General features: G+C 44.2%; 1 protein-coding gene across 1 annotated transcript in view; it reads left to right on the forward strand.

Annotated features, from left to right (window-relative positions):
* PDZD2 (PDZ domain containing 2) overlaps nucleotides 1-18,289 on the forward strand; it is a 403,520-nt gene that overhangs the window by 328,315 nt on the left and 56,916 nt on the right. Inside the window, exons 15-16 of the mRNA XM_042447846.1 lie at nucleotides 1,930-2,101; nucleotides 2,675-3,477. Coding sequence (XP_042303780.1) covers nucleotides 1,930-2,101; nucleotides 2,675-3,477 — 975 coding nt within the window. The remainder of the gene's footprint in view (nucleotides 1-1,929; nucleotides 2,102-2,674; nucleotides 3,478-18,289) is intronic.

The following is an 18,289-nucleotide window of genomic DNA, read 5'->3' on the forward strand; positions in this document are numbered from 1 at the left end:
TAATATAGAATATCTACATTCAGTTGAAGGTTACGGAAGCCAAGTTGTGGGTCATGTGATTACATTACCCATGGACATACGTTGTGCATAGACACTTTGCTAGGCATTTGTAGCTCCTCTAGCGCAGTTCTATGGCCAGCTTTAACCAAAAGCCATACTAAATGACCCCAGAGATTCCTAGAGAGAACTCTTCTCTAGGCCTTTGTAGCTCCTCCAGCGCAACTCTATGGTCAGTGTCTGGCAGATGTTGACCACAGAGTTGAACTGGAGGACCTAGAGATGCCTAGAGAGGTGTTCTGTTAGGTAAAAACATAGTGTCTTTGTTATTTGCCGGTCTTTCCATATTCCTGAGGGTCCTGTGCCCCTAACGCCGGCCAATGTGGAGGGAGAAGTGTATTGGGGTGGGGCTCTGTCAGTCTGGAAAATACAATCTGCAAAGGGATCTTGCGGCACCTTTGAGACTTGACTGAACGGGAGAAGTCGGTAGCCTGTGCTTTCCTAGACTTGAGCCCACTTCCTCAGAGGCATGTGGGCTAAAGCCTAGCAAAGCTTATGCTATGAACTCCTTTCTTTCCGTTAGTCTCAAAGGTGCTGCAAGGTCCCTTTGCCTTTGGGAGGATAGTCTGGGGAGAAATATAGATATATTGGAATGATATAGGGATGGGAGTGTTGCATTGAAGCCAGAGCCTGAGGAGAAACTGAATGCGTTGTGGTGGTGATGTGCGCCTTCATCTCATTACTGACTTCTGGCGACTCAGTACAGAAATTACGGCTTACAGTTGTAAACCGCTTACAGACTGCTTAGGTGGTATGAAGCAGTAGTGTGCCCGTGTTATACGCAGGCATGCTATACGCAGCTTTGAGCATATGCGCAGGGCACAAGGTGCGACGCATCCCATTGGGATGAATGGGGGTGCACCACCGCATGCACAAGCCTCATTCACTTGAGCAGGGCTTGAGCATGCACGGTATTTGGCTTACCCGGGGGGGGGGGTCCAGAACGGATCCCCCGCATAAGCCAAGGGCGCACTGTATAGAGAAAGGCTGGTGCTTCAGCACAGGTGCATCTAGTAAAGTTCATCCACAGGAATTGAGTGATAAACACTGAAAGCAGAAGATATGAGTCCATGAAGAGAACAGCAAAATTAACTCCTTCTCATAGCACAAAACCAAGAGCTAAGAAATTACTTCTTTGGACTTCAACTCTCACCCAGACCAGTGGCAATTGCAGAATCGTGTCCTCACCTTCAGAGCAGTAAAGATATTATAAGAAATTAAGTAATTAACAATTTGATATCTTTCCATGACTCCCCAAACCTGCTGTCTGAGATAGCTGCTTCACTCTAACAAGTGATACAGCCAGCTCTATTTTTACATTTTTTAATGTTAAAGGCCTTGAATTATTTCCTCTCATCCACTCATGTCAGGGTACACAGGACATAAAACCAAGCACGGTTTTCCGCCATATGAAGAAGAAAACTCCACCCTATTCATCAGTTAATAATACAGTCATAACAAATTAAACAGCTGTCCAATTGCTGGGGTTGTGTGTGTGTGTGTGTGTGTGTGTGTGTCATCCAAATTCATCTGCCTAATACTTGGGCCAGCACTACCTTTTGCATATTGAGGAAGAAATTCATTCACTTTCTATTTTGGTTTCCAGCCTTTTATTTGTTTTATGCACATAAGTTAGCATATGCTACCACCCCTCCTCCAATCTGATTACAAATTCACTAGCACTAGTGACTGTAGAATAATTTATGAAATGAATCTATAAAATGGTGGTAGTAAAGACTGTTAGAAATTGGAAAAAGGAACACCATCTGTGTAAAGGTGAGGGCAGCAACCGGAAAAATTACTGTTTTCTTATCCTAAGGAATCATTGCTGCAACTTCCTATATTGACTTTTCCCCTATCGATTTATTTCAGATGGGGTCCAGCAACTCTGAAACAGAACATTGTCAGTACTCCTTACAGGACGGTGCAAGCCCATTGCCACTTTCAGAAACAGCTATAACAGGCTCTGGTGATGAGGAGCTACTTTGTCCAAAGGATGGAAGCAGCTTCCTGGACGAGAGTATTCTTTCTCCTGGTATTCCAAGTAAGCTGTGGTAATAACAGTGTAAAGAAATTGAAAAGAATATGGCAGCTTCTTCTTTACTCCCCTTTATGTGGAGCCTTGAACAAGGATTCTGTATGTTGTTTAGTTTATTTGTTTGTGTGTTTATTTTGCTAAATTTATATGGCTGTCTAGTAACAGATGTTTTCTGGGCAGCTTGAAAATGTAACTAAAATATAGTCTTAAAATATAATCTCCAAACAGGAGAAACTGTTCTTCCTGGTAGAGGAAAATATAAAGCAATTCATACAAGTTTTATGCAATAAAGCACAATTAAATCAGAATCTGCAACTGTAAAAACTTCAATTGTTTAAAAGATCTGAGTGAAAACTATAGTAGATGAACCACTTTGGGGAGGCTGTTCCATAACCAAGGTGCACCCACTGAGAAGGTCCTCTCCCCTCTCCCTGAGTAGTCATCCACCTCATATCATTTGTAAAGAATATTTGGAGTAGGATCTTTTGACAAAATCTAAAAATTAGGGGTATATGTGGGCAAAGGCAATATTTCAGGTCCTTACATTATAAAATCACAATGATATATTTTCTTTCTTAGCTACCAAAGAATCAAGCCTATGTGATTTATCAGCTAGTGGAAGCAACTCACCTGGCCCTTTCAACAAGCCAAAGGAGACTGGTACTCGGCATGTTACTTTCAGTGATAGCCCCAAAGGTGCACGTACTGTCCAGAGGCAGAGAAGGATTGCTTTCTATGATGGTGATGTGAGTGAGGAGGATGACTTTGCCAAACAAGATGGTATCCGGTTTAAAAAGGGAGTGAAGTCTAAAGGTCAGAAGAAAGCAGAGGCAAGCTGTGATGTTACCATTACAACTACTCTAGCAGGAGATAGTGATGAAAATCAGGAGAAAGAATTTGCAGCACATGTCCACAATGATTCAGCTCTAAGTAGCTTTAAGGAGTTGACAGAGGGTGCTGTGGAGCATATAGTGGACTCGCCTTTCCTTCCAGTCAAATCATTTGACTATTCAAATGTGCCAGAGGTTCACCCAAGTCACCTGAGCTTGAAGGATTTCCGAGAGGCACAAGCAGAATCTAAGAGATCCCCTAAACTGGAACACAAAGCAGTCACTCGAGTTAAAAGCTTGATGAGCATTGAATATCATGGTATCTCAAGGCAGAAGAATGAGGATCATGGTGCTTGTAGCAGAACCAGTGGAAGGGTGCTCCCACACATCCAGAAGACTGAGCCACAGGAGAGTCCTCTTGGGCAGAAAGACACTGAAGTCATTACCTTAATTCGGAATGAGAATGAATCATTTGGCCTGGATCTGGAAATTAGTGCTACTCCCTTACGTGTTGTGATAACAAATTTGCGACCAGGTGGAGTAGCTGAAAGGGTACGTGCTTTTAAGATTTTACTGGTCTTGACTTATTTTACTGATCAATTGTTGGAGAACATTATTGCTTTTCTCCTCCTCCCTCTGCCCTGTGTGGAGAAGAGATTGATAACTAGATGCTATGGTAATTCCCTTCACACTAGGTGGGGCTTGTGGGAACAGGACTGGTTTGTCCAGAAAGCTCCACAGGCCAGATGAAGAACCTTCATGGCTCACAAATTCCATCCCTTTAGCCTGATGGAATATTAGCTCTGAGGAAGTTGAAAGTATTTTCCATACTTTCACAAGGCACCTCACAGAAACTTTTTGTTAGTCTCTCATCCTGCCCTTCATTTGATATACTATAATGAGATAGCCAGGCTTTGTGGGGACATATTTGTTTTCCATGAGAACTCCCCCCCACACACACACACAACCACATCCCCATTTTTAAAAATTAAGATTATGGCTGAAATTTCACCATGTTGTTGCCTGTCAGGCTGTTTTAGGACTAAGAAAGGCTTTTAAAAGAAACAACCCAGAACATGAACTGGCATGGGGTGCCATTTTTGGCTTAAAAACAAAAACAAAAAAGGGGGGGCAAACATCTTTGGACATAATATATATATATATATATATATATATATATATATATATATATATGAGAAATTTTGGGAATGTTTAAATGGTTGTGGGGAACTGCATACAACATGCAGGCTGTATTTTCTCATGCTTGCTGTAATGCTAAACAGTGGCTGAATGGAATATTGAATTCAGAATAGCCTATTAAGTTGTTATTACCTCCCTGACCGCCTATCCCATTTTTTTAACATGTCTTGATTGGGAGAAGAGAGTATTTTCAAGTGTTCTGTCAAGGCATGGACCACTACAGATTCTATTAATTCATGGCTTTAAAAACCTTCATTTTCAGTCTGCCTGCTTTCATAGATGGACATCTTCTGGCTAAGACTACAGTGGTACCTCGGGATACGAAATACCCAGGTTACGAAATTTCCGGGATACGAAAAAATCCCATAGGAAATAACTGTTCCGGGTTACGAATGTTTTTTCGGGTTACGAAAAATTTTTTTGGTGCTTTTCGGCGCTATTTCACACGAAATTGCGGCTTTTCCCCATTAGCACCTATGGGTTTTCGGCTTGCGAAGGCTTTTCGGGTTACGAAAGCGGCTGCGGAACGAATTAATTTCGTAACCCGAGGCACCACTGTACTGCTTATCTTCAATACCTTCAATCTTCATCCAAGATTCAAATGGTGTCCTGAGTTGCCTTATATAGAGGTTCATCCAGTAGGCAATCTAGCTAGGTACTGTCTTCTCTGGCTGGCAGTAATTCTCCCTTGTTTCAGTGGTTCTGCCACTTCAGATCCTGTACCCAAGAGTTGTTAGTATGTACTGTATCACCAAACAGTATCTAGAAGAGGCTCACGGATTCCCACCTGTAATCCTTTGCCTCAAAACCTTGATTCTCAGGAAGTCAGGGGGAACAATCCACTCAAGCTGGGTTCTACCACATGTGCTGACCGCATGGCAGGAGTCCTTGTTTTATTCTGTTATTTTCAGCTTGGACTCAATTCTCCTTCTCTTCCAGTTTAATTTTACCTGCCCCACAGACCACACTAAGGCTACCCTTCTCCAATAGACATTAGTGGCAGGCAGTAAAATAACGGAAGGAAATGGGGAAGTAGATAAGACTAAAAAGGAAAAATGCAATACCAATCAAGTAGAGGTTCCCAATTGCAATCAGTGCTTTAAGGATCGGGAATATAGCAGCAATGACTTCCAAGATAATGAAGGTCAGGAAGAATTGATGTCAAATATGATTATATATCATGATTAAGAATACACCTAGTGTTAGTCTCATACAACAAGTGAGACAGGAGTTGGATAACTCACAAAACACTAGTCGATGCTGCTGATTTGTTGGAAACTATGAGAATAAAGATAATGCTACTAGATACAAAATATAATAAGAGACACAGTGACATCAGAATTAGCAAACTTATTATATAATACTGACAGAACTAAGTCAGATAACAGGCGGAAGAATAACAAAAGAAACACCACCACAACAACAATAAAAACACCCAAAGAGATGCAAGGCAGAGTAAAAATACAGAAATAACACTGAATAAAGAAAGTAAGAAAAAGCACACAGAAGCAGACAGCAATGAACACCAGGCAAGAAACTGTATAAAGAATACAAGGCAAAATGGAAGCAATGGCATGGAATTCAGATTAACGAATGGTAGCAGATGAATTAGTACAGGAAGACGACAAGGAGTATGATTAATCAGATATAGAATAAGAAATGATAGCTGAAAGGTTATTTCCAGCAGATAAATTTAGAAATTTACTAAAAAAGAGTATTGCAAACTTTAGGTTTAAAAGAGGGAAAAATATTCCATGACAAGACAGTAAGGAGAAAGACAGAAGGACTGCAATGGTAAATGCAAATATTGCAAGGTGAAGTGATTCTCATGCTGTGAATTTTTTAGAAAATTAATAGAAACATAATGGAGCTCATCATTACAAACCAAGAAATATGTGGTGCATTGCCACAAATTATACACATTTGAAAAAGATATAGAAATATTAAAGGTACCATTGGTAGATGGACTAATCGCAGCATTGATTTTGGGAGCAATAGCCCCATGTGAGGAAGACACTACGTTAGAGGAATTGGGACGAAAGGCGAGCAGACTCTGCGCTAAGGAAAGCACATCATCAGCTGTCCGAGCATTAGTAGCTGCATCTATGTTTGCAAGAGCTGCAGTGATGTGGGTGCAGGAAATTCAATGTTCAGAGGAATTACCTGTAACAGCATTGCACAGAGCACTCAATTGAGTTAGCAGGCTTCTACAATTCATAGCAGATACTGGACATGATTCAGTGGCATTTGCTGCATGAAGCATTAATGCAATGACAATTGATAGATGTTCCTTATAATTGAAACACTGGGAAATGGATCAGAAATCATGAAACAACTTAGCATATGTTCCTTACATTGGGGATTTGCTATTCAGGGACAAAGCAATTAGACCAGGGGTAGGCAACCTGCGGCCCGCGGGCCGGATGCGGCCCGGCAAGGCCTTGGGACCGGCCCCAGCCCGGTCCTGCCGCCAATTGCCACCGGGGCCTTTGGCGTCTCGCGCGAGGGGCATGGTGGGGCAATTGTCTATAAAAGCCTCAGAAACATGCATTTATCTTAACATTTTTTTAAAAATCAGCAATTTTTTTCACGTGTCCTCCATTTTTATTTTAAAAGTGCCCTCCATTTGAAAATTTTGTCCTACATTTGTCCATGTTTATTTATTTATTTAATTTTTAAAAATTATTTAATTATTTATTTTTTGGCTTCGGCCCCCCAGTTGTCTGAGGGACAGCAACCCGGCCCCCGGCTCAAAAGGGTTGCCTACCCCTGAATTAGACAAAGTCCTAATAGAAAACAAAGAGAAAAAATAAGTTGTGTCAACTTATGTAGCAGAGAAAAATGGATAGGAAACCATACAGAAATTCATTTGGAACATATTCCTTTTGAAGTAGAAGAGGAATGGCAAGGCAAATGCAGTACAGTGGACAAAGAAGCCAATGGTTTAGACCCGGGGGCCTTCAAACTACAGGCGTTTATTCGCCCCCTGCCCCAGTCAACTCCTCCTCTCAGTTTTGGACGAGTCATGAGCTTGCCTGTGCAGAGCCTGCTGCTGCCTGAGGTCCGAGGTAAGAACAAGTTAGGATTTATTTTTTCTTGAAGTTAGGAGGTCTACCGTATTTTCCGAGCTCCTAGTCCTCTCCTCTGCAGCTTGAGTTTCCTCAGGCTGAAATGATATAGACTGTCAAGGCTGCATTGATGAACACTGATCAGACTGCATTGGTGGGCAGTGCAGCCTGTATGTCTCTGTGTGGGCAATTTTATTGCTGGTATATTGTTTTTGTAGCGCTGTATATATATTGGTATTTTACTAATACCAATTTGGAATCCCTAGGAAGCAATGATATCAAGAAAGAGAAAAACTGACTCGGAGTGTAGGATATTCAAAGAACAGTGGACTTAAGATTACTTTTTCATACAGTACAAGGAAAGAGCTGTGTGTTTAATATGCCAGAATATAGTGTCTGTGTTCAAAGAATACAATGTGCATCGACACTATCAAACTCAGCATAAAGATAAATATGATTGTTTGGTCGGAGAAATGAGAAAAGCTAAAATATTAAAACTGAAAAATACATTGACAACTCAGCAAAATAATTTTATGAAGCAGAAGCAGCTAAATATTTCATCACTGCGAGCAAGTTTTCAAGTTGCCAAGCTAATAGCGCGCGCTGGCAGACCATTCATGGAGGGAGAATTTGTTAAAGAAAGCCTTCTTTCTGTTGCCAAAGAGATGTGTCCAGAGAAGGCCGATTTATTTAGTACAGTGAGTCTTTCAGGACCTACAATTACATGAAGGATTGAAGAAATGGGAGACAATTTGCATCAGCATTTGCAAAACTCTGCAAAAAAACCTTTCCTATTTTTCCTTGGCACTCCACAAAAGTAATGATATTTGTGATTCTGCACAACTTCTAATTTTTATTCGTGGGACGAATGACTATTTTGAAGTCACAGAAGAGGTTGCTGCACTGCAAAGCATCAAAGGAACAACTACAGGAGAGGATATCCATGAAAAGGTTTGCCAAACTGTGAATGGTTTGGAGCTGGACTGGGCTAAACTAGCCAGTGTGACAACTGATGGTGCTCCGATCATGGTGGGGTCTAAGAAAGGAGTAATTGCTCGCATTAACCAAGAGATGGACAAACGTAATCATTCTCATCCAATAGCCATACACTGCCTCGTCCACCAACAGGCGCTGTGTAGTAAATCACTGAAGTGGGACTCTGTTATGAAAGTTGTGGTATCTTGTGTTAACTTCATTAGAGCTAATGAATTAAAGCACAGACAATTTCAGGAATTTCTGTCTGAGCTACATGTTGCCTATGAAGATGTTCTGTACCACACAGAAGTCCGCTGCCTTTGTCGAGGGAGAGTTTTGAAACATTTCTATGACTTACTCCACAGATTATAGCTTTTCTGCTTTCAAAAAACAAAGAAGTACCAGAGCTCAGTGATGCAGAATGGAAATGGCACCTTGCCTTTCTGACAGATATAACAGAGTAACTTAACAGGTTCAGTGTGAAACTTCAAGGAAAGGGGAAGCTCATCTGTGATATGCAGTCACATGTGAAAGCATTTGAAGTAAGATTAGGCCTTCTCATCAAACAAGTGAAGGAGGAAAATTTCTGCCATCTCCTCACAACTCAAAATCTGTTAGTGGAAAAACCATTGGTTGCATTCCCAAACAAAACATGTGTGGATTCACTGGAAAAGTTAAAAAGGAAGTTTCAATTAAGATTTAAAGAGCTTCATCTCCATGAACAGAACATACAGCTTTTCCGTAGCCCATTTTCTATTGATATTGAAAATGTGGATACAATTTACCTAATGGAACTGGCTGAACTGCAGAATTGTGACTCTCTGAAAGGCGCATTCAAGTCAAGCAGCCTTCCTAATTTCTATGCATCTCTCCCCTCTAAGACATATCCTAATCTCAGGAACCATGCACTCAAAATGGCAACCATGTTTGGCAGCACTTATGTCTGTGAACAGACCTTTTCCAGAATGAAACATCTGAAATCTCCAACCAGATCTAGACTAACTGATGCACACTTGCATCACTTCTTACGACCAGCAGTGACAAATATGGAACCGGACATTGACCATCTCTTTAGACCTGTAAGTTTGTTAATTTAAGTTTACTTGTTCTTCATTTTAAATATTGTATTTGTTTCCGCTTTGTTTTTTTATTTCAAATTAAGATATGTACAGTGTGCATAGGAATTTGTTCATAGTTTTTTTTTGTGTTTTTTTTTAAAACCCTATATTCTGGCCATCCAAAGGTCTGAGAGACAGTGAACTGGCCCCTGTTTAAAAAGTTTGAGCACCCCAGGTTTAGACAAGGCATAACACATGGAAAACAAGCTTTTTCAACGTTTGGATGAATGTTCCATATCAGAAAGTATGCACTTCAAATCTGAAATGGTCTTTTCTTTAATAACCAAGCTCTCTTCAAGGGTTAAATTTTTCTCTGTTTTTTTGTTCCAGAAGGTCTTGTAAATACTTTTTTCCTGACTCCAGTTCAGTTACTGTTTTATTGAATGTACAAACTTCTTCTTCGTGGTCTCTGTGAATCACACAAATGGGTTATTCTGTGCATGCACAGTTAGCTTCAGAACCTTCTTGGAGATATTAAAGGTGTTTTGGTGGTAGCCTTGCCCACTCTCCAACTGCCTTTATTAGTCGGTTTCCCACCTAAACCCTCAGTTCCTTTTGTCTGCCGCACTAGCAGCATCTAGGAATTCTTCAGAGATTCGTTTTTCTGTCAGACTTTAAAACTCGATTTGACAGGATCAATTTGCGTTTTAGTGGTAATTTTTAACATTGTTGTTCATATTTTAAAACAAATGCTATGTTTTTCTAGATAATCATATACTTTCAGTTTTCAAATAATGTCCGCCTTACTGGCACACTTGGCAAAGCCCCATTATTCCTGAGCAAAATTTTTAAAATGGCGCCTGCTTCATGGGCACAATTTTCACCTCTTATCTCTGAGGTGGCTAGAGACGCTCTTTTGCTGCGGACAAACTGTCTGAGGACCATTCACCTGGCCTTTGTCTCCTCATTCTCCTGAAGAGAAGTTGTTACTGGCTGCCTTGACTTCAGTCCTTGCTGGTCCTGGCTCCCCAGGATCAAACCAATTGGATGTCATCATCATCAGTCCCTGACTCTCTGGAATGAAACTGACTGGCTTGCAGACCAACGTGGATCCTCATTGGTCTCTGTCTCTCTGGATTCAAACCATTTGGCTGGCAGCCCAACATGGATCCTCATCGGTTCCTGACTTTTCGGAATCATACCAATTGACTTCGAGCCCAACTTTAAGCCTCATTGGTCCCTGAGTCTCTGGGGTCAAACAGTTTGGCTGGCTGCACGACTTGGATCTTCATCGGTCCCTGACTCTTCGGGGTCAAACTGTTTGACTGGCAGGCCAACGTGGATCTTCATCGGTCCCTGACTCTTCGGAATCATACCAATTGGCTTTGAGCCCATCTTTGAGCCTCGTCGATCCCTGACTCTCTGGGGTCAAACTGTTTGGATGGCTGTACAACTTGGATCTTAATCGGTCCCTGACTCTTTGGGGTCAAACCATTTGGCTGGCAGCCCAACATGGATCCTCATTGGTCCCTGACTCTCCGGGGTCATACCGACAGGATGGCAGCCCAACGTGGATCCTCATCGGTCCCTGACTCTCCAGGATCATACCATTTGGATGGCTGCCCAACCTCGATCTGCATCAGTCCCTGACTCTCTGGGGTCACACTGACTGGATGGCAGCCCAACGTGGATCCTCATCAGTCCCTGACTCCCTAGGGTCATACCGATTGGCTTGCAGCCTGACATCAACAATCATTGGTCCCTGACTCTCCGTTGTCAAACCAATTGGTTGGCTGCCCAACTTTGATCTGCATTGGTCCTACTCTGGAGTCATACCGATTGGCTTATAGCCCAGCTTTGAGCCTCGTCGGTCCCTGACTCTCCAAGGTCAAACCATTTGGCTGGCTGCAAGACTTGGATCTTCATCGATCTCTGACTCTTCAGGGTCAAACTGTTTGGCTGGCAGTCCAATATGGATCCTCATTGGTCCCTGACTCTCCAGGGTCATACTGCTTGGCTTGCAGCCTGACTTCGACCCTCGTTGTTCTCTGACTCTTCGGGGATCAAACTGGTTGCCTGGCAGCCCAACATCAATCCTCATCAGTTCCATACCAACAGGATGGCAACCTGACTTTGATCCTCGTTGGTGCCTGATTCTCTAAAGTCATACTGATTGACTTCTAGCCCGACCTCGATTCTCGTCGGTCCCTGACTCTCTGGGCCAAACTGATTGGCTGGCTGCCAGGCTTTGATCTTCATCGGTTCCTGACTTTCAGGACTAATACCAATTGGCTTGCAGCTTGATTTCTACCCTCATCAGCCCGACTCTTCGGGGTCAAACCGATATAGGGTGTTAGCCAGGTTGCCATCATTGTATGACTGCATTTCATCCTGACTCTCCTTTGAGAAGGCGAATATTAAGAGCCCAACGTCGGTACTGTTCTAAGCTGCACAAGAGGATTTGAATGCAGCTGGCTTTTCAGTTTCTGAGGGCCATTATTGTTACCATCACATGCTCCTTGCTGCCACTGGGTTCGTTTTGTGGCCGCGATTAGCTGTTCTCAACAGCCAGTATGGATGATGTTGGTTTGGGCTCAAAGCCATAGTTGTTCCCTCTGTACCGAGGTTAACTATCAGCAAGCGCTCTATCAATTTTGGGCCATGAGGTGCACCACTGGCTCTTGCATCCCTGATTCAGGTCCATAGTGTTTCCTTCTTACCGAAGGTCACTAGCTGCGAGCGCTTTGCCAAATTCAGGGCCATGTTGTTCCCCCTCCTTCTCAAAGCCTTTATATCTCCTACAGTTTGTCCCTCAAACCACAACCAATGATCACTTCTTTGCCTCCGAGCCAAAAATGGTCACTCTGACACACATTCTGGTTCCATTTCATTCGAAATTGAGACTTCTTTCAGGTTGCTCCCTTGGTATCGAGGGATGCCAGCATCATTGGACAGTTATACAGTGTAAGGGAAGGTTGCTTACCTGTAACAGTATTTCTTCGAGTGGTCATCTGCGAATACATACAAATGGGTTGTACTGCACCTGCGCAGTGCTGTTCGGAAACTTTTGGCATCACTGGGCAAAGTTTATTTTGCAACTTTTAGCGGTAGCTCCGCCCATCCCTTATAAAGCCCTGTGTTCCCGCTCTTTTCCCGTTCCTTTTTTCCACCATGTTAGCTGTTTGGGAACTTCGCTTCTGCTTCATTCTGACTTAATCACTGGACTTTGACTCAGACCGTTTTTTGACTACGATTGATCTGACCCCTCCATGTACTGTTGACCATTCGGCTTGTCTTGACTTCACTCTTGGATTTCGGCTCACTGCACAATGTCTCCGGCACATTTAAAAAGTGCGACGTCTGTGGGGGTAAGATCCCCGTTCAAGACCCCCATTCCTCCTGCCTTTTGTGTCTCAGAGAGACACACAACACGAAGGCTTGCCCACTGTGCAAGGCAATGACTTCACAGGCCAGAAAAAATTGGGAGTCCGGCTTGACGCCTGCCATCTATCAGGGGGTCCTCAAGCCACAGGAGGTTCCCCGATCTGCTTCGGCCCCGGCTGCTTCAGATTTGGTAGCAGCGGCTGCTCACTCTGTAGCCCAGAGCCCCAAGAGCAGGCCAAGTGCTACGACGACCATGGCCCACAGCTCCATGACTGAGCCTAGTGCCACTGACAAACCCTCCAAGTATTCCTCTAAATATGTTTTGACAAAAACCAAAAAGCATGAGACTTTCCTTCTCCAATGCCAAAGAAAAGCAGAGAATAATCTAAACGAAATACAACATTTAACACGGAAACAGGCGATAGAGGAAGCACCAGACGATATGATTAGATATGTGATATTTTTTACAGTGCTCAAAAACAATGGCACATACCATCCAGTTTTGAATCTAAAGTATCTCAGCAATTATGTGTGGTTCTTCAGATTGAAGATGGAAACTTTACAAACTACCAAGGAAAGCTTAAGGAAAGGGATCTGATGATTTCAATAGACCTGAAGGAAGCTTATCTACATGTTCCAATGTCTAGAGAAAGCAGAAAATATCTCAGATGTGCATATCAGAACAGGCATTACCAATTCAAAACTCTACCTTTTGGGCTAACATTGGCTCCAAGGTTATTCAGAAAGGTGTTAATACAACTGATAGCATTTCTAAGGAAAACAAGTATTCAGATTTATCCATATCTGTATGACATTTCATTGATAGCAAGTTCAATGTCACAGATCAGGATGGATGTACAGATGGCATTAGAGGAGAAATATGGGTTACTAGTAGATTATGAGAAAAGTCAATTGATTCTGACAATGAGAATAACATATTTAGGAATGGCAATAAATACAATAGAAAAAATGATCAGTTTGTCCACCAAAAGTAAGTCAAAGATAAAAGCAGTAGTAGCAACACTGATAAGATCAACAGCAGCAGACATAATGTGGTTAGCCAAAGTGATTGGGCTATTGAGTTCAGCCACACATTTGTTGACTTGGGGATATTTCTACTTAAGATCACTGCAGTTGCTTCTCAATCCATATCAATTAGATATTGTGGGGAAAACAATATCTAAAACACATCCCAATGAAAGCAAGGAAGAAGATGAAGTGGTGGATCAGCTATGAAAACGTATCCAAACATGTTCACCTAAAATTTATATACTAGACTGTTTCCAACTCAACCAAAAATTATCACTGTATAAGACCTTTTACGTCTTTCATATAAATTATTAAAGGCTCCCACATCTTGTAAAAGTCTGCCACTGTCTTTCTTTGAGTATGAAAAGTTAATTTATCTGTCTAAAGTCATATAATTTGTGTAACCAGATATCACTAGATGGAATTTCAGTACTTTTCTATTAGAAGCATAGATCATTCTTTGAATCCTATCAACTAGATATTGGAAAGAAAAAACATTGTCTAATACACATCCCAATGACAGTGAGGAAGGAGATGTAGAGGTGGATCATTGATGAAAACTTGAACAAAAGAATAATATTAACGAGGAAGGAGCAGGCTTGGATAACAACAGCAAGCCTGGTAGGATGGGGAGCGCACAGCAACCATCTCACTACACAAGGATCGTGGACAACACCAGGTAGGAAATGAAACATACATTTCTTCTTCGTGGTCTCTGCGAATCACACAAATGGGTTATTTCTGCGCATGCGCAGCAAACTCGGAAACTTCTAGAATCTCTGGGCAGAAAGTCATGTAACTTTCTGCAGTATCTTTGCAACTTTTTGGCGGTAGCCCCGCCCATCCTGTATATAAAGCCCCTGGTGGCCCGCTCCTCTTCAGTTCCTTCATTCCGCCGCGCAAGCAGCTTGAGGAACTTCGCTTTGTTAGATTTAGAATCTCTGATGGACACTGACCAAAGACCGGACTTGACCACTCTTGGATCACGAATTGGACTTGTTTTACCTCTCTCGTTTGACCACGGACTGCACTGACCACTCTCTCGTCACCACCTGGTAACGGCTTGCCAACCGCTATGGCCTCATTTAAGCAATGCATTAAATGCGGAGCCAAATTCCCTATGTCGGACGGACATGACAAATGTGTCTTGTGCCTGGGGGAGGGCCATATTCCTGGGACTTGCAAATTCTGTAAGTCCATGACTGCCCAAGCATTAAAAAATAGAGACCAAAAACTTAAAGCGGCTCTATACGACAAGGTTTTTCGGCCTACGACATCCGAAGCTCAGCCTTCGAACGCCCCAAAATCTAAGGCTGACAAACCCTCTAAGAGGGCTCATGCAGACAAACAAAAGCCCCCGAGGGCTCCGAAGGAAGGACGAGAGTCCAGGAGAGCCAGATCGGCATCCCCGCCGCCAAAGACCAGGCGTAGAGGTCCTCCAAGCACGGTGTCGGTTCCTCCACCGGACTCACGTCCAGCTGCCACTCATCTCCCGGAGTTTCCCTCTGGCTCAGCTCCTCCGCCACTGGAACCGAAGGTCCTGATTTCTTCTCACCTCTCGGTCCAAGATCCTGACTTAGAGATTGTCCCTGTGGATGACTCATCACAGTCCGAAGGTGAAATTCCGGACTCAGATGCACCACTCTCTCCGCAGAGGCAGAGACAGCCCTCTCGGTCACCATCCCGTTCCCGACGGGATAGAACCTCATCATCCCGTACCACACGGGATAAGGCCTTACCCCCCATAAGGGATAGAGCTACATTGGGAACGGAGGCTGACGAAGCCCTGGACGGAAACCGCCACAACCGTTCCCCAGGCTATGACCAGCCGGATAGAGACCTTTTCGACATCTATCCTGACCTGGTATTCGATTACCATACGGGCCAATACTTGCTGCCGGTGGACGCAGACCATCTCCACCGTAAAGTCCCAGGCCCTACGAGAATGAGGCCCCGCTCTCCTCAAAATGACCTGACCGGGCGTCGCTCTCCATCTAGAGATCAATCGCCACCGAGTCATAGGGACAGTAGATCTCCATCCATCTCTCGCTCTCGTTCTGTTTCTCCCTCGTTACAGCCAGAGGTTGAACAATCTATGGCTTTTGGCGAGCCGGATGCCCCATCTCCAACAGACGATGTCCGTTCTTTCTCGGATAAAGTCATCAGAATGGCCGACGCCCTCAAACTGGAGGTGTCCTATCCTGAGGACGACGCACTCGACCCAGTAGAACGCCGTATCCATGGCTGTGCTCCTGCTCCTCCGTCCCTGGCTTTCTTGCCCTCTCTGGAAAAAATTGCCAAGAGGTCTTGGGATACACCGGCGTCGATAGCCTCTACATCCAGAAAAATAGAGAACCTCTACAGGGTCACACCCTCGGGACCGACTTGGTTGTTTAACCATCCCAAACCCAACTCGGCCATTGTAGAAGGTTCTCAGACTTCCTTTGCCGCACGCCCCTCCTCGTCACCGATGGACAAGGAGAGTAGGAAAATCGACGGTCTGGCAAAAAAGTTTTACGCCTCTGCTGCGTTGGACATAAAAATTGCCAATTATGCTGCATGTATGGGGGCCTATGTTCAACTCCTTATGGAGAGAATGGACCCTGTCCTCAGTGACCTCCCAGAGGACAAGAAGAGGATCATGATGGCCATCCGTAACGAAGTACACTCAGTAGGAGGCCAGCAGATTATCTCGGCGAGACATTCTACTGACTGCTCCTCTAAGATTCTCTCGGGCTCCGTGGCTCTCCGACGCTATGCTTGGCTACGTTCTTCGGATTTAACACCACAGGCCAAAGCAGCAATTGAGGATATGCCCTTTGATAATTCCGGTCTCTTTAACAAAGAGACCGATGAAAAACTGAGCTTTAGATACAGAATGAAGACAGCAGCCAAGAAACACGGCATGTCTACATCCAGCGCTAGACCCCAAAGACAACGTTACAGTGGTCAGCGTAGCTGGTTCCATCATGGTCAACAACGGTTTCATCAGCCCGAACGACAATTCCAACCCCAGGATCCTGGTCATCAAGGCGGGCGTCCTCATTCACCATCCCACCAGGACCGTCGCTAACAGCCTCAAAACCGCTATCAGCAGGGCTACAAAAAGAAAGACGCAAGAGGCAAGAAACGATTCTGAAGCCTTCCTGCGCACTTCGTCTCCTCGCCAACCAATAACCTACGGCCCTTTTTTAACACCTGGGCATCCATTACTACAGACTCTTGGGCTCTCAACATAGTTCGAAGGGGTTACGCCCTAGAGTTTTCTGAGCTCTCGACCACCGGAGCTATTATTACCACCGTCCCCTCGGACACCCTTCTCGACGAAGTGTGCTCCCTCTTGGACAAGGGCGCTATCGAGCCCGTACACCCTTCTCAGGCTCGATACTGCTTCTTCTCTAAGTACTTTATTGTCCCTAAAAAACCTGAAGGCCTTAGGCCTATTTTGGACTTGCGTGCACTAAACTCCTTCATAGTGTACAAACGCTTCAGGATGGTAACTCTTGCTTCTATTCTACCACTCTTGCAGAAGGACGCCTGGTTCGCCACGCTCGACTTGAAGGACGCCTATTTTCATATCGCGATACGAGACGATCATCGCAGATTCCTTGCCTTCACCGTCGGACCAGATTTCTTTCGATACAAGGTTCTTCCCTTCAGTCTGCGCCGAGAGTTTTCACAAAATGTATGGCCCCCGTCGTCGCTTACCTTCGTCGACAAGGGATTATAGTCTTTCCTTACCTGGACGATTGGCTATTCACCGCTTCGTCCAAGGAGTCCCTCCAGCACCAGATGGACTTTGCCCAAGACCTTCTGGCATCATTAGGACTTCGAGTCAACCGCGAAAAGTCTCATTTGACTCCATCCAGGCAGATCGATTTTATAGGAACGCTTCTGGACTCAGAGTCAGCCAAAGCCTACCTTCCACGATCCAAGTTTCAAACCCTGGCGATTGCCATACGAGCTTGCCTACGGTACAGACATCTACCAGCCCGTGTAGTACAGGTGGCAATGGGACACTTAGCCTCCACAACTTTTGTCACGTCTTGGGCAAGACTGCGCCTCAGACCTGTACAATCTTGGTTCCTGTCCACCTTCGATCCAGTAAGGGACCATCCCGACAAGATCCTCACCATCCCGAGAAAGGTCCAAACTTCCCTGAGATGGTGGCTCCAGCCGGACAACGTATGCTCCGGTATGCCCTTCACTCCACCCCAGCCAGAGATAACCTTGACTACAGATGCATCCCTACAAGGATGGGGAGCCCACGCAATGGGTCTGACCGTCAAGGACAAATGGACTCACAAGGAGTCAAGTCTCCACATCAACGCATTGGAAATGCTGGCGGTGGAAAAAGCGCTCAGGGCCTTTCAGAGTCTACTCTCAAACAAAGTGGTGCTCCTCCTAACGGACAACACCACAACTATGTTCTACCTCAACAAACAAGGAGGTACGAGATCAAAGACTCTCCTAGACATCACACTTCGAGTCTGGGAATGGTGTATCCAACACAGCATCCTGCTTCAGTGCATCCATCTCCCAGGAGACGAAAACGACCTGGCAGATCAACTGAGCAGATCTCCAACGACATGTCACGAATGGAGACTACACCCAGATGTAGTCTCCTTTCTTTTTCAACGGTGGGGCACA

The sequence above is a fragment of the Sceloporus undulatus genome, chromosome 2 (genome assembly GCF_019175285.1).
Source record: "Sceloporus undulatus isolate JIND9_A2432 ecotype Alabama chromosome 2, SceUnd_v1.1, whole genome shotgun sequence".
NCBI classification, from domain to species: Eukaryota; Metazoa; Chordata; class Lepidosauria; order Squamata; family Phrynosomatidae; genus Sceloporus; species Sceloporus undulatus.